A 17275-nucleotide genomic window follows, 5' to 3' on the forward strand; every position below is an offset into this window, starting at 1 on the left:
GTACTATTCTATTCATCATGCTAGTTGCTGCCTGAATACCTTGGGGTTTTTTTCATTGTGTTATTGTTTTATAAATCCTGTGAGACTTATGCTTTAAGGAGGTTCTATTTCTGTGTATTTCAAGATTTTGTTTCAAGATTTAGGACTCCTTGTAATGCTAGCTTGGTAGTGTCGAATTCTCTCAGCATTTCTTTGTCTGAAAAAGACTTTATCTCTCCTTCATTTATGAAACTTAGTTTCACTAGATACAAAATTCTTGGCTGATAACTGTTTTGTTTAAGGAGGCTAAAGATAGGACCCCAGTTGCTTCTCGCTTGCAGGGTTTCTGCTGAGAAAACTGCTGGAAATCTGATAGGTTTTCCTTTATAGATTACCTGATGCTTTTGCTTCACAGCTCTTAAGATTCTTTCCTTCATCTTGACTTTCAATAACCTGATGACCATGTGCCTAGGTGATGACCTTTTTGCGATGAATTTCCCAGGTGTTCTTTGAGCTTCTTGTATTTAGATGTCTAGATCTCTGGCAAGACCAGGGAAGTTTTCCTTGATTGTTCCCTCAAATAAGTTTTCCAAAGTTTTAGATTTCTCTTCTTCCTCAGAACACCAACTATTCTTAGATTTGGTCGTTTAAATAACTCCCAAATTTTTGGAGGCTTTGTTCATTTTCTTATTCTCTTTTGTCTGTTGGATTGGGTTAATTCAAAAGCCTTGTCTTTGAGCTCTTATGTTTTCTTCCACTTGTGCAATTCTATTGCCGAAACTTTCCAGTGTATTTTGCATTTTGCTAAGTGTCTGTTTCATTTCTGGATTATGATTGTCTTTTCTTTATGATATCTATTTCTCTGGAGACTGTTTCATCCATATCCTGTATTTTTTTTTTTTTCTTTAAGTTGGTTTTCACCTTTCTCTGGTGTCTCCTCGAGTAGCTTAAATCATCAACCTTTTGAATTCTTTTTCTGGCAATTCAGAGACTTATTTTTGGTTTGCATCCATTACTGGAGAGCTAATGTGATCTCCTGGAGATGTTATTACAGAATCTTGTTTTATCATATTACCAGAGTTATGGTCCCTTCTCATTTGCGTAGATTGTTTCAGTGGAAAGATCTGGAACTCAACAGCTGCTGTTCAGGTTCTGTTCCATGGGTGATCCCTTGATGTGGTTCTCTCCCCCTTCCTCTAGGAATGGGGCTTACCTTAGAGCCAGACTGCAGTGATTGTTACTGCCCTTCTGGATCTAGCCACCCTTCAGAGCTACCAGACTCCAGGCTGGTACTGGGGAATGTCTACAAAGAATACTGTGATGTGATCCATCTTTAGGTCTCCCAGCCATGGATACCAGCACCTGCTCCATTGGAGGTGACAGGGGAGTGAAGTGGACTCTGTGGGAGTCCTTGGTTGTAATTTAGTGCACTGGTTTTCTTGAATGCTGGTTATGTTAGCAGTGAAGTTGTCACATGGATAGACTCAGGACCTCTAGTTAGCTAGGGTGTGGCAGGTGGTAGAATTACCTGCTGTTTTCTCCTTCTCTGGAGCAGAGTTGTTCTGAGTTGCTGTAGTGGCTTGAGTTCATTGGCCTCTAGCCAAGAGGTGATGCTTTCAAGACCGTGCCAGCTGCAGTAGTAGAAGGGAGATATAATCTTGCCCTACTTTGGCCAGGATGAGTACTCAGGTTTCTTGGGTACTGGGCAGGGCCACAGAGCTCCCTAGAGATTACATCTTTTGATTTTGGCTATCACGGTGGGGAGAGAAAAACCATCAGGTCGGGGCAGGGTTAGGTGGGTCTGAGCTCAGACTCTCCTTGGGCAGGGCTTGTTATGTTCCCAAGGGAATTATGGCTGCCTCTGCTGCATCATATAGGTTGCCAGGGAACTGGGGTAAAGCTGACAGTGACAGGCCTCACCCAACTCCCCCACAGTCAGCAAGACCAGTCTCACTCCTGCCATGCCTCCCTAACTGCACTAGGGGCCTGACACATTTTCCCATTGGGTATGTGTGTCTGGAGGCCAACTTTTCCCCCCTCACACTTCGGGAACTCAAAGTTTTTTGCTGTCTCACAGCATTTGCAGTGACAAGTCACTTCTTATAAAGGATCTGTGAATTCTTGCAGTTTTCCTGATATGTTCCTGTGGTGGTTCTTGGAGTAAAGGTTCACAGTGTGAGTCTCCAGACCCTGTTCTGTCCATCTAAGCAGGAGCTGCACATTAGTCCTGTCTCTTATTGGCCAACTTTTCCAGCATCTCCCCCACAAAAACAATTACTATTGAAGTTACCAATGATTTTCATGTTAGCAATCCATCTTATATGCCTAGCAGTATTGATATCAAGAACTCCTTCCTTCAAGAAAAGTTTCTTTCATCAGCTTCTAGCACTCAGCTTTCTCCTGATTTTCTACTTACTGCTCCAACTAGTCCTTCTTAGACTCCTTTGCAGGCTCATCTATCTCTAACTTGTCAGTAAATGCTGCTGGTGTTCCTCGAGGTTCCATCCTATGCTCACACATAGAACAGTGCCTGATGCATAGTAAATACTGAGTATTTGCGATTATCATCATCTAAACTCTCACTCTAAACTCTCTACCTAAGCCATCTCTTCCATTCCTTAATGCTCAAAACTTTAATAACTGTTTCTACACAGATGATATATTTCTTGCCCAGATTTCCCCTCTGAGTTCCTGACCCATACATATTTGATGTCTCTCTTCTATCTCCAAAGCCCCTAAAATCAGCATATTTTAAATTGAACTCATGATCTCCCTGCCAAGTATCAACAAACCTGCTCTTACGCAGTGTTTTTCGTGAATGGCACCACCACTCATCCAGATTTATACATCAGAAACACATTTCCTCGATTCAATTCATCACGAAGTATTGTTGATTTCCTAAATCTCGTTTGACTGCTTGTCTCCATTTCTATTCTCATTATCCTAGACTCAATTTTCCATTACCTCTCACCTGAACTACTACACACATGGGTCTTCCTGCACTAGTTAAGCCCCTTTCAACCTCTTCTCCACACTATAGCCAGAATCATCTTTCCAAATACATCATGTATCCTCCTACTTGAAATCTTTCAAGACTTCTTAGGATAAAGTTCAAAACCCTTAACATGACCTCCAAAGATCTGCATCGTCTAGACCTACAGCCTCATCTCATACCATGCTCTCCTCCTCTGCATGCCAGGTATCATGGCAATTCAATTCCTGACTCACAATGTTTCTTGTCACCAAAAGATCTTTACCCATGCTGTTCCTTCTGAATGAAAGGCTTTACAGTCAGCCCTCCGTGTCTGTGTGATCACTTCCTTGGAGTCAACTAACTACAGATCAAAAATTTTAGGGGGAGGGGAGTGGCAAGATGGCTGACTAGAAGCAGCTGGTGTGTGCTGCTCTCACAGAAAGAAGACAGAGTGGCCAGTAAACGCTAGCTCTTTAACTAAACAGTCCAAGAGGACATGTTGGGATTCATCGAGGAAGCAATGCAACCCACATAGAACAGAAAAAAGCAAGACAGGACAGCAGCCCACCTGGGATTGGTACGGTGCCAAGGGAGGCTCCCCACTGCAGGAAAATGATGAATAAGAGCCCCAGGAATCCATGTTTCTGCCACAAACCTTTGCAATTTCAGGCTCTGGAGACCTCCCCTGACTCCCTTCCCCTGCGGCCTCCAGGCTGACACAGAAAGCGTGTGGAGTGTGCCACTTAGGCACAAATGGAGTGCCAAGGGTCTTGGAACCCTGAGCACTCCTGTACCAGCAGCTGTAGCTCTGCCAACAAAGAAGGCCAGGTTCTCACACATATCCCCAGGAGAGAGGCTGCATCCACAGTACTGAGAAGGAGACAAACTGCAAGCCTTGCCCCAACTACACCACCCTAGGCAAAGCCCACTGGCCTGGGATCCCGACCCCTGCCTGAGCTCTCAAGCTGGTAGCAGCTCTGCAATTCCCTGAAACAGAGCTCCCAGAAGTAAAAGACAGCCTGCCACTTTTGCTGCTGCACAGCCCCCACCCCAACTGCTATCAGAATCAGAAGGGAGCAAAGAGGTTAAGGACTATCTTGAGCCTCCAGCACACCATAGTTGCCTTACGGAAAAATTGGCCAGACTATTTTCCACTCAGGTTCCTCCTCCTGTTACTCCTCCTTGGGCAGGGCCTTCCGACTTGTCCCCAACAAGCCCCTCTCCCTGCCCCACACACACCAAGCACAGCCACCCCATACCCACTGAGCTCTCAGCTGGTAGCAGCTCTGCACTTCCCTAGGATGGAACTCCCAGTGGTAGGAGGCAGGTCTACCATTTTTTGCTACTACTGCAGCCCCTGCCCCTACTGCCCTCTGGCTCGGAATGGAAGGAAGAGCTTCAGGACTATCACAGGCCCCCAGCACAGCACAGCTCCCTTACAGAAAAGCAACCAGACTGTTTTCCACACAGGTCTCTGTCCATGTTACTCCTCATTACACACGGCCTCCTGGACTGGGCCCCCAGCACAGCCACCCAGCCCCTGACTGATCAGTCAGTGGCAGCTCTGTGTTTGCCTGGTGAGGAAATACCAGAGACACTCCTCTGCCATTGCAGCTTCAGCGGTACTGCCCTAGCTGCCCTTGGACTGAAGAAGGAAGAAAGAGCCTGGTTGCTTCACTGGTACCTCTAGCACATCACAGCCACCACAGGGAGAGAAACCAGTTTCTCTTCCCTGTGAGTCCCCGCCACCTACTCTTCACCTGGTAGGGCCTCTGGCTTTGGCCCCCAGAGCAGTTGCCCCACCCCCAGCTGAATATTCCCATTCGCAGTGGCTCTGCATTTCCCAGGGACGGAGCTCCCACAGGCAACTGACAGCCCCTCTGCCACTGCCACTGCAGTGGTACTGCCCTTGCCACTTACCCTCAGACTGGGGAAGAAACAAAGATCCTGAGTGCCTTACTCTCACCTCCAGCATGCAGCAGCCGCCCTATGAAGAGGCCAGTCTGTCTTCCCTGTGAGCCCCCAATTCCCCTGCTCATCATCAGGCAGGGCCTCCCTAGCTTGGGCCCGCAACACACTGGGATGATTATTCTGATTGACAACGGCTATGTAAATCCCTGTGGTGCAACCGAAAGAGACAAATGAAAAGCCCTCTACCACTGACACTGCCAAGGCCCCCCTCTCTGCTGCCCTCAAGACGGAGAGAGAACAAAAAGTCTGGCTTGCCCCAGGGCTGCAGTGCCAAGCCTGGGAATGACAAGCTGAGGTCTGCAGCACCCAAGTGGGAGAGGAGCCCACACCCTCCTCTCCCACTTGAGAAGGGGTTCACTTGGAGCGCTGAGAAGCACATGACTACAAATGGAAGGAGACGCAAAAAAAGGAGACGCAGGGCTGAGCAAGAACCTACCTACTGGCCAGTATGCTTAAACACATCACAGCCCTAACTTCAACACCAAAAATACTTTGCTAATCTACCCGCCTATGAAAACACAGACAAGATTTCAGCCACAAATAGGTCAGGTATGGTGGCTCATGCCTGTAATCCCAGCACTTTGGGAGACAGAGGTGGGCAGATCACTCGAGGTCAGGAGTTCAAGACCAGCCTGGCCACCATGGTGAAACCCTGTCTCTACCAAAAATGCAAAAACTACCCAGGTGTGGTGGCACATGTCTGTAATCCCAGCTATTCAGGAGGCTGAGGTAGAAGAATCACTTGAACTTGAGAGGCAGAGGTTGTGGTGAGCTGAGATCATGCCACCACACTCCAGCCTAAGCAACAGAGCAAGACTCTGTCTGAAAAAAAAAAAAGGAAGAGAAAAAGAAAAAAGAATTCAACCACAAATAAAGACCCTGCACAGACCTGGCCCTCTGAAAACATCCAGAAATGAAGGCAACTGACTATAGTCAAGTTACACCACAGTTAAAGGAACATTAGCACCCACACAGAAGAGAAAGAGCCAGTGCAATAACTCTGGCAACTCTAAAAGCCAGAGAGTCTCCTTATTTACAAATGACCACACTAGCTCCCCAGCATTGATTCTTAATCAGAAGGCAACGGCTGAAATGACAGATACATAATTCGGAATCTAGATGGCAATTCAGATTATCAAGATTTAGGAGACAACTGAAACCCATTCCAACGAATCTAAGGAATCCAGTAGAACAATTCTAAAGATAAAAATATGAAAATAGCTCTTTTAAGAAAGAACTAGGCCAGTTGTGGTGGCTCACACCTGTAATCCCAGCACTTTGGGAGGCCGAGGTGGGTGGACTGCTTGAGGTCAGGAGTTCAAGACCAGCCTGGCCAACATGGTAAAACCCAGTCTGTACTAAAAATACAAAAATTAGCCAGGCTTGGTGGTGCATGCCTATAATCCCAGCTACTTGGGAGGCTGAGGCAGGAGAATTGCTCAAACCCAAAAGGCAGAGGTAGCAGTGAGCCGAGATTGCGCCACTGCACTCCTAGGCAACACAGTGAATGAGACTCAGTCTCAAAAAAATAAAATAAAAAAAAGAACCAAACTGAGCTGATGGAGCTGAAAACCTCCCTATAAGAATTTCATAACAATCAGAAGTATTAATAGCAGAACAGATCAAGCTGAGGAATCTCAGATCTCAAAGAACAGTTTTTCAAATTAACTCAGTCAGATAATAAAAAGAATTTTTAAAAATGAACAAAACCTCCAAGAAATATGGAATTATGTAAAGATGCCAAATCTATGACTCATTAGCATCCCTGAAAGAGAGGGGCAGGTCACGCACAAAGGAAACTCCATCAGGCTAACAACAGACCTTTCAGCAGAAACACTACAAGCCGGAAGAGATTTGGGGCTTATACTCAGCATCCTTAAAGAAATTCCAACCAAGAATTTCATATACAGCCAAACTAAGCTTCATAAGTGAAGGAAAAATAAAATCCTTTTCAGACAAGCAAATGCTAAGGGCATTTGTTACCACCAGGTCTGCCTTACAAGAAGTCCATAAGAGAGTACTAAATTTGAAAATGAAAGACCATTACTGACCACCACAAAATGCACTCAAGTACACAGACTATTAACACTATAAAGCAAATATATTAATAAAATCAAGTCTACATAACAATCAGCTAAAAACATGACAAGATAAAACTCACACATATCAATATTAATCTTGAATGTAAACGGGTTAAATGCCCCTCTTAAAAGGCACAGCATGGCAAACTGGATAAAGAAGCAAGACCCAAGACTGTATGCTGTCTTCAAGAGACCATCTCACATGGAAGGACACTCACATGCTCAAAGTTAAGGGATGGAAGAAGATCTATCAAGCAAATGGAAAACAAAAAGGGGCAGGGGTTGCTATTCTTATTTTAGATAAAACCAACTTTAAACCAACAATGATGAAAAAGAACAAAGAAAGGCATCACATAATGATAAAAAGTTTCAATTCAACAAGACTTAACTATCCTAAATATATATATATACACACACTCAACACTGGAGCACCCAGATTCATAAAACAAGTTCATAGAGACTTACAAAGAGATGTAGATAACCACAAACTAACAGTAGGAGACTTCAACATCCCACAGAAAGTACTAGACAGATCTCTGAGGCAGAATACTAACAAAGATATTCAGGATCTAAACTTGATACTTGACCAAATGAACCTAACAGACATCTACAGAACACTCCATTCAAAAACAACAGAATATACATTCTTCTCATCTGCACAAGGAACATACTCTAAAACTGACTACACACTCATTCATAAAGCAATTCTCAACAAATTCAAAAAACCAAAGTCATACCAACCACACTCTCATACTACAGCACAGTAAAAACAGGAATCAATACCAACAAGATCTCTCAAAACGTACAATTAAATGGACATGAAACAATCTACTCCTGAATGACTTTTGGGTAAACAATGAAATTAAGACAGAATTCAAGAAATTCTTTGAAACTAATTAAAACAAAGATGCAACAGCAATGTCAAAAGCAAAGTTTACAGTACTAAATGCCCACATCAAAAAGTTAGAAAGACCTCAAATTAACAACCTAACATCACACCTAGGGAACTTGAAAAACAAGAACAAACCAACTCCAAAGCTAGCAGAAGAAAAGAACCAAAATCAGAGCTAAACTGAATGAAATAGATGAGAAAAGCCACTCAAGAGATTAACAAAACCAAAAATTGGTTCTTTGAAAGAATAAATAAGATTGATAGACTGCTAGCTACACTAATTTTTTTAAAAAGGGAAAAGATTCAAAGAAACACAATCAGAAATGACAAATGGGACATTACCACCAACCCCAAAGAAATTTTTTTTAATCCTCAGAGACTATTATAAACACCTCTATGCACATAAACTGGAAAACCTAGAATAAATGGATAAATTCTTAAATATACTATCTTCCAAGATTGAACCAGGATGAAACTGACACCCTGAACAGACAAATAACAAACAGTGAGTAAATCAGTAATAAAAATCTTACCAGCTAGAAAAAGCCCGACAAGAAAGATTCACAGCTGAATTCTACCAGATATAAAAATAACTGGTACCAATTCTACTGAAACTGTGCCAAAAAGTCAAGGAGGGACTCCTTCCTTACACATTCTATGAGGCCAACATCCTTCTGATACCAAAACCTGGCAGAGACATAATGAAAAAAAGAAAACTTTAGGCCAGTGTCTCTGATGAACATAGATGCAAAAATCCTCAACAAAATACTGCCAAACCAAATCCAGCAGTACATGAAAAAGCTAATCCACCATGATCAAGTAAGCTTTATTCCTGGGATGCAAGGTTAATTCAACATACACAAATCAATAAATGTGATTATCACATGAACAGAACAAAAACAAAAACCACGTAATCTTCACAAGAGACAGATAAAAGGCTTTAGGTACAATTTAACATCTCTTCATCTTAAAAATCCTCAACAAACTAGGCATTGAAGGTACATACCTCAAAATAATAAGCCATCTAAATAAACCCATAACCAATATCATACTAAACAGGCAAAAGCTGGAAGCATTCCCTTTGAGAACTGCAACAAGACAAGGATGCCCACTCTCACCACTCCTATTCAACATAATATTAGAAGTCCTAGCCAGAGCAATCAGGCAAGAGAAAGAAAGAAAGTGCATTCAAATAGGAAGAGGGGAAGTAAAACGATCACTCTTCACAGATGATGTAATGCTATACTAGAAAACCCTACCGTCTATGCCTAAAGGCTCCTAGGTCTGATAAACATCTTCTGGAAAGTTTCAGCATACAAAATCAATGTACAAAAGTCAGTAGTATTTCTCTATACAAATAACATCCAAGCTGAAAGTCAAATAAAGAATGCAATTCCATTCACAACAGCCACAAAAATAAAATACTTCGCAAAACAACTAACCAGAGAGGTAAAACAACTCTACAATGAGAATTATAACACACTGCTGAAAGAAATGAGAAGCAACACAAACAAATGAAAAAAAAAAAAAAAAACTCTATGCTCATGGGTAGGAAAAATCAATATTGTTAAAATGGCCATACTGCCCAAAGCAATTTACAGATTCAATGCTATTCCTATCAAACTACTGATGACATTTTTAACGTAATTACAAAAAATCATTCTAAAATTCATTTGGAACCAAAAAAGAGCCCAAAGAGTCATAGCAACAGCAATCCTAAGAAAAAAGAACAAAGCTAGAGGCATCACACCACTCAACTTCAAAATATACTAAAAGGCTACAGTAACTAAAACAGCATTGTACTGGCACAAAAACAGACACACAAACCAATGGAACAGGTTAGAGAACCCAAAAATAAAGCCGCACACTTAAAACTATCAAATCTTCAACAAAGTCAACAAAAAAAGGCAATGAGGAAAAGACTTCCTATTCAATAAATGGTGCTGGGATAACTGGCTAGACATATGCAGAAAATTGAAACGGAACCCCTGCCTTTCACCATATACAAAAATCAACTCAGGATGCATTAAAGACTTAAATGTAAAACTTAAAGCTACAAAAACCCTAGAAGAAAACCTAAGAAATACCATTCTGGACATGGGCCCAGGTGAAAACTTGATGAAGATTCCAAAAGCAAATGCAATAAAAACAAAACCTGACAAGTGGAACATAATTAAAGAGTTTCTGCATAGCAAAAGAAACTATCAACAGAATAAACAGACAATCTACAAAATGGGAGAATATATTTGCAAACTATGCATCCAACAAAGGTCTAACAAGCAGGATCTATCAGGAACTCAAATCAACAAGCAAAAAACAACAACATTAAAAAATGGGCAAGGACATGAACAGACATTTCTCAAAAGACATACGTGCAGCCAATAAGCATATGAAAAAATGCTCAACATCACTAAACATTAGGGAAATGCAAATCAAAACCACCATGAGATACCATCTCGCACCACTCAGATTGGCTATTATTTAAAAAGCCAAAAAACAACAGATGCTGGTGGTTGTGGAAAAAAGAGAACATCTATACACTGCTGGTGGAATATAAATTAGTTCAGCCACTGTGGAAAACAGTCTTGAGATTTCTCAAAGAACTTAAAATGGAACTGCCATTTGACTCAGCAATCCCATTACTGCATATATCCCCAAAGGAATATAAATCATTCTAAAAATGAAGACTCATGCCCTCATTGCAGCACTGTTCACAACAGCAAAGACATGGAACCAACCTAGATCCCCATCAATAGTGGACTGGATAAAGAAAATGTGGTACATATGCACCATGGAATACCACACAGCTACAAAAAATAAACTAGACCATGAGATCATGACGTTTGCAGCAACATGAATGGAGCTGGAGGCCATTATCCTAAGTATCCTAATACCACACATGAAAACGTGGCATTTGGTTTTCTGTTCCTGCATTAATTCATTTAGAATAAGTCGGAGCTAAACACTGAGTATACATGGACACAAAAAAGGGAACAATACACACTGAGGCCTACTTGAAAGTGGAGGGTGGGAGGAGGGAGAAGATTGAAAAACTACCTATCAGGTATTATGCTGATGACCTGGGTGACAAAACTATCTCTGTACACCAAACCCCTGTGACATGTAATTTACCCATATAACAAACCTACACATGTACCCCTTAAATCTAAAATAAAAGTTAGAAAGCAAAAAACGAAAATATCCAAAAACAATATTTTGGGGGGAAAAAACAATAAAAACAAAAATAATGCAAATAAAAAATATAACAGCTATTTCCATTGCATTAGATATTGTAAGTAATCTAGAGATGATGTAAAGTATACGGGAGGATGTGCATAAGCTATATGCAAATACTACATTTTATGTATCCTCAGAGGATCCTGGAACCAATCCCCAAACATACTGAGCGCCAACTGTAGTCTAACTTTAGTTCAACAATCCTTGCCTCAGAGAAGTCATTCCTGACCTTTTAGAATAGGTCAAATTCCCCTAATTACTTAACAGCAACAAGAGCTTCTCATTTTTGTAATGCCTATTTTGGTTGCAATTTTACATGTATGTGATTAAGTCTGCTTGACCCCACCATACTGTATTACTCTGTGAGCTCCAGAAACTTAAGAGTTCATTTTTTTATTGTTTTTTTTCCTCACCATTTTACCTCCTATGACAAGGAGTGTTACATATGTAGTATGAATGAATAAATATTTTGTGAATGAATAAACAATCTGAATCCTTAAGAACTTTTCCTGGCCAGGCCATGGTGGCTCATGCCTGTAATCCAGCACTTTCGGGGGCCAAGGCAGGAGGACTACTTGAGGCCAGGAGTTCAAGACCAGCCTAGGCAATACAGTGAGACCTTGTCTCTACAAAAATAAAATTAAAAAATTAGCCAGGCATGGTTTACTAAATGCTTTAATGCTTGCTTTCGCTTTATAACTGAATTTGCAAAGTGAATCAACTATTTTCTCTTAGGCAGTATGCTTTCAGTTTGAGTAACTGTTAATACTAGCAATTTAATTAGAAACCTTTGGCCTAATAATCCAAATGGATTCCTAAATCCATGGCTTACTAAATATTTTACTAAATATTTTTTTCTCACCATTCTAACCTCCTATGACAAGGAGTGTTACATATGTAGTATGAATAAATAAATATTTTGTGAATGAATGATCTGAATCCTTAAGAAATTTTCCTGGCCAGGCCATGGTGGCTCATGCCTGTAATCCAGCACTTACTAAAATATTTAGTAAGCACTCAATACCTGTTGTCTCAGCTACTTGGGAGGCGAAAGCAGGAAGATCATTGGAGCCCAGGAGCTGGAGACGGCAGTGAGCTGTGATCATGCCACTGTACTCCAGCTGGGGCAACACAGCAAAACCCTATCTCAAAATAAATCAATTTAATTAAATAAATTAAAAAGTATCTTAAATGTATCTCTACATTTCCCTCACCCTATCACTTATTAAAATTTCCAGGGAGGGGGCTTCTGACGTATGTTTAAAATTTATTTTAAAAAATATTCTCCAGGTAATACTGATACCATCTCCATTTGGATTATTAGGCCAAAGGTTTCTAATTAAATTGCTGGTATTAACAATTACTCAAACTGAAAGCATACTGTCTAAGAGAAAATAGTTGATTCACTTTGCAAATTCAGTTATAAAGTGAAAGCAAGCATTAAAGTCACATAAAAAGCCAGAGGAGGCCGGGAGCGGTGGCTCAAGCCTGTAATCCCAGCACTTTGGGAGGCCGAGACGGGCGGATCACGAGGTCAGGAGATCGAGACCATCCTGGCTAACACGGTGAAACCCCGTCTCTACTAAAAAAAATACAAAAACTAGCCGGGCGAGGTGGCGGGCACCTGTAGTCCCAGCTACTCGGGAGGCTGAGGCAGGAGAATGGCGTAAACCCGGGAGGCGGAGCTTGCAGTGAGCTGAGATCTGGCCACTGCACTCCAGCCTGCGACAGAGCGAGACTCTGCCTCCAAAAAAAAAAAAAAAAAAAAAAGCCAGAGGAATGTGACCAGGAAATATTCCAAGATATTGAACTGAGAGTCAGAACAGAATTATCTCAATGATTTCCCCAACCATGGCACAATGTAACGACTAATGAATATTTTACTGCATATATCCAACATATTCAGAGATAAGTAGGCAAGGTGTGGGTATCAAAACAAATACAAAATATTTAGTAAGCACTCAATATCTGTTGAATTACTTAATTAGTTAAATGAAGGAAAACAGTACGGTCTCGTCCGTCAAAAGTTTTACAATGTAATTGAAAGACAAATTTTTAAACTCTTATAGTTGCAGACAAAGATAAAATTAACATTAGAAAGTTTAAAATCATTAAATACTTTATTTAAGAACAGTATGTTTATCAAGTTAGGACAGTGGTATCATTTCTCAATTTATACATTCCTTTTGAAAATCTTAGAAAAAATGTTTCACCAATGTAAGGCACAACTCTTGAATATGCAGCATAGTCTTCTCTCTTTATTTTGAATAACAGAAGTATGTAAATTAAATTCTCCTCTTTGCACAATTATTCCCCCAAAAACTAATTTATAACATATAATTATCTCCCTAAAAAGCAGTTATAAACCATAAATTGAATATGAATAAAATATGAAAAAGGGCACAAATTTTAAAGCCCTCCATGCAAAAAAAAAAATTTGTAATACATTGGCTTTACCTATAAACCTTATTTTGTTCATGCTAAGCACAGAACCCTTATGGGCTTATAAGAGTCTGCAAACAGCTACAGATGAGTCTTCTTAAGAATTCATTCAATGCTTCTCAGAATAGCAGATTTTAAAAAACGAATTCACTGAGGTTTTCTCAAACCTCTGAAAACAAGGCAACAGTTCACAACTGATTTCAGAAATAGAATGTAAGTATTAAATTACAAATTCTACTAGGTCAGTGGGAGTGGATGGATTCACCTGGAGTGGAGCAGTGAAGGTTTATTTCACCTCTTTCAAGATCTCTCCATATATTCCACCAGTAGGAGATAGGCTGGGGGAGGAGGTGGAATAGCTTAAAAGTTTATATTTCTTATTTTAAAGTATAAAAACATACACTTAAAGGCTAAACCTATCTATAATCTACATCTTAATGTCAGCAGAAGATACTGCTTTCTACCCAAATCACCAGTTGAATCAGCCTTGCTCGTGATTTCAGAGCATAAGGTGTCCAGAGAAGAAAACTCAAGACTGAATGGACTGCCATAATGGGGAAGTACAGGTAGACAAAGGCCAGTAGGTGAGACAGCATTAGGGAAACTATCTACCATGTCTGAATAAGCTCTCCTACCTTACAAGCATCAGCTACTACATTTGAAACCATCCTGAGTGCTGCATTTCCTATATGTGCCCAGACTTGGTAATGCCCGATAAATTCTATATGTTACCACATCTTGCATTTAATAGACAATTTGTTTAATGATACTCACACTTAATTGACTTTCTCATATCCTGAGTAGATTAATCTTAGAAAACTATTTCAAAGATAAATTTAAAATAATTAAAATAATTAAGGAACCCAGAATCTTGATTTAGAACACTGCTTTGATTTTTGTTATTACTTTGCATTTATTAGTATATCCCATTCATAATTTTGCACTTTCAATATAAAATTAAATATTTACACAATTACACAAAATAATTGTCAACTCCAAATCAACATGAATGGAGTGACACTGAAAATATCATACTATTCCCCATAAAAGAGTTCAGTGCAAAATAATCATTACCTGGTATTTTACATTCAGTTTGTGTCTTTATCTCTACTCCCAGGCAAATATTCTCACTTAGGACCCAGTGCTTTAACTGCTTCTTGTAAAGACATTTAATTTACTGTTATTGCAAATTTATTTATTACTTATGGTTATTCATACAGAATTTATTACTTTCCAGAATTTTGGGACAAGAATCATAATCACTAATGCAAAATACTCTTAATTTTTTAAATGTTATATTTCTGTTTTTAAATATTAATAGTTCACTATTCTAAGTTCTTCATGAATAAAAAACACGTCCCAAGTTCATGAGATCTATGCAGCTCACTACTGTACCAGGTATTAAAACCTTAAGACGGCCGGGCGCGGTGGCTCACGCCTGTAATCCCAGCACTTTGGGAGCCCGAGGCGGGCGGATCACAGGGTCAGGAGATCGAGACCACAGTGAAACCCCGTCTCTACTAAAAATACAAAAAATTAGCAGGGCGCGGTGGCGGGCGCCTATAGTCCCAGCTACTCAGGAGGCTGAGGCAGGAGAATGGCGTGAACCCAGGAGGCGGAGCTTGCAGTGAGCTGAGATCCGGCCACTGTACTCCAGCCTGGGCGGCAGAGCGAGACTCCGTCTAAAAAAAAATAAAAATAAAAAAAAAATAAAATAAAACCTTAAGACAAGGGCTAATCCTCATCACTTATGAGAATTTCTCAAGAATGGGTCCAATGCACCACATTTAAATTTGCAGATTATTTTGTCCAGTTGCTCAATCAAGAGAAATACCACTCAAAGAAATCAATTCTAAATTCACGTCTTTAATGAACACTATGTTTTGCAACTTGTATAAAAACTGATCACCCAAGCACAGGCAAAAGGAATATATTTATCGTTAGTGGGCTTGCTAAAGTATTGACAACTAATCAGTGTCCTCTAAATACTCTTATTTTGGCAATAGCCCATAAGCTTAACTTTTAGAAAATATACAAGAAAATAATTCATCATAATTAGACAATATAATTTTTCCACTTTTGAGGCAAAATATATAAATCAATACTTGTCTACATGACTTGCAAAATGTCTATACACTAAGATTGCTACAGTCTATAAGGTAACCGAAGTTAAGTGATACATACCCTTTAGAAAACACAATTTGTCTGGGGGGATGGTTGCACATATATTTAAACATGGTAAAACCAATGAATTGTATATTTTAAATGTGTGATTTATATGGTATGTGAATTGTATCTCATGAAGGCTTTTTAAACAAAATAACACTGCTGTAACTTAGACCAAAAAAAAAAAAAATTGTCACACATTGTTCTTTTCAGACATATTTTTATAAAGACAGAAATTAACATTTGTAGCATCAGCAAATTTGATTAGCAAATGTTACCCATGTAGGTATAATTGTCTAATCTGCAGCCAAAGTGTGCCCTTGATGCTAACTACCCCTATAACTGAATAATCTATAAATTACAAAATGAGTTGTAATCCCCCATCCACTACCAGAACATGTCCTGTAACATATGGTGATTCTAAAAGAAACACAACCGCATGTGCCACCTCAATAGTTTCTCCAAACCTTCCAAGAGGAATTTTTTTCTTTAAATGTTCTTCTTTCAAGTCTTTTGTCATATCTGTGTGTACGAATCCTAAAAGAGAAATGTTTGTTTAGTTGAAAAGGGTACACACTAAGACATCTGCTGAATTTCAAAAAAACATAATAAATTTGTTTCTGAATATTTTAATTTGAAATTATTTTTTTAAAAAAAATTTTTTTTTGAGACAAGGTCTTGCTCTGTCACCCAGGCTACAACACAGTGGTACAAAGATGACTCACTATAGCCTGGACCTCCAGGGCACAAGTGATCCCCTTGCCTCAGCCTCCCAAGTAACTGGGACTATAGGTGTGCACCACCACACTCGGCTAGTTTTTGTACTTTTTGTAGAGATGGGGTTTCGTCATGTGGCCCAGGCTGGTCTCAAACTCCTGGACTCAAGGGATCGGCCCACCTCAGCCTCCCAAAGTACTGGGATTACAGGCATGAACCACCACACCCACCTTATAATTTGAAATTATTAAATAATTTTAATAAGTTTTGTTGGCTGGGTGTGGTGGCTTAAGCCTGTTATCCCAGCACTTTGGGAGGCCAAGGCGGGCAGATCACCTGAGGGCAGGAGTTCGAGACCAGCCTGCCCAACATGGTGAAACCCCGTCTCTACTAAAAATACAAAACACTAGCTGGGTGTGGTGGCAGGCACCTGTTATCCCAGCTACTCAGAAGTCTGAGGCAGGAGAATTGCTTGAACCTGGGAGGCGGGCGGAGGTTGGAGTGAGTCTAGATCGCGTCACTGCACCCCAGGCCTGGGCGACGAGCGAAACTCCATCTCAAAAAAAGCAAAACAAAACAAAATAGTTTTGTTAGTAATCAAGACACCAAGCCTATATTTTTATACAATTTAACTCAATCAATATTTACTGGACACTAAAATATCTGACCCCCAAGCATCTGGCCCACCTAGCAAAATGTAAGTAGGTAGATACAAACATGAATGAAACAAAATTCCACTCTTTGGGGAACCTATGATTTGTGGAGGAAATGGTCACTTGCACACCTAATTGTGATGTAAGAAGTCTGGTGAATATC

At 40.2% G+C, this 17275-nt stretch overlaps 1 protein-coding gene across 5 annotated transcripts in view; it reads right to left on the reverse strand.

Moving 5' to 3' along the window:
• Positions 1-17275, reverse strand: part of CBR4 (carbonyl reductase 4) — a 107553-nt gene that overhangs the window by 71084 nt on the left and 19194 nt on the right. For 2 of the 5 annotated variants that reach the window (XM_033215650.1, XM_033215651.1), the window contains exons 5-6: positions 15298-16279; positions 13236-14984 (exon numbers count right to left, since the gene is read on the reverse strand). The exons of the other annotated variants lie outside the window; for them this stretch is intronic. In XM_033215650.1, the coding sequence (XP_033071541.1) occupies positions 16101-16279 (179 nt within the window). In that variant the 3' untranslated portion in view covers positions 13236-14984; positions 15298-16100. Of the gene's footprint in view, positions 1-13235; positions 14985-15297; positions 16280-17275 lie in introns of those variants that run through there. 5 annotated transcript variants of the gene reach the window in all.

The sequence above is a fragment of the Trachypithecus francoisi genome, unplaced genomic scaffold (assembly GCF_009764315.1).
Source record: "Trachypithecus francoisi isolate TF-2019V2 unplaced genomic scaffold, Tfra_2.0 Lachesis_group1, whole genome shotgun sequence".
In the NCBI taxonomy this organism is placed as follows: domain Eukaryota; kingdom Metazoa; phylum Chordata; class Mammalia; order Primates; family Cercopithecidae; genus Trachypithecus; species Trachypithecus francoisi.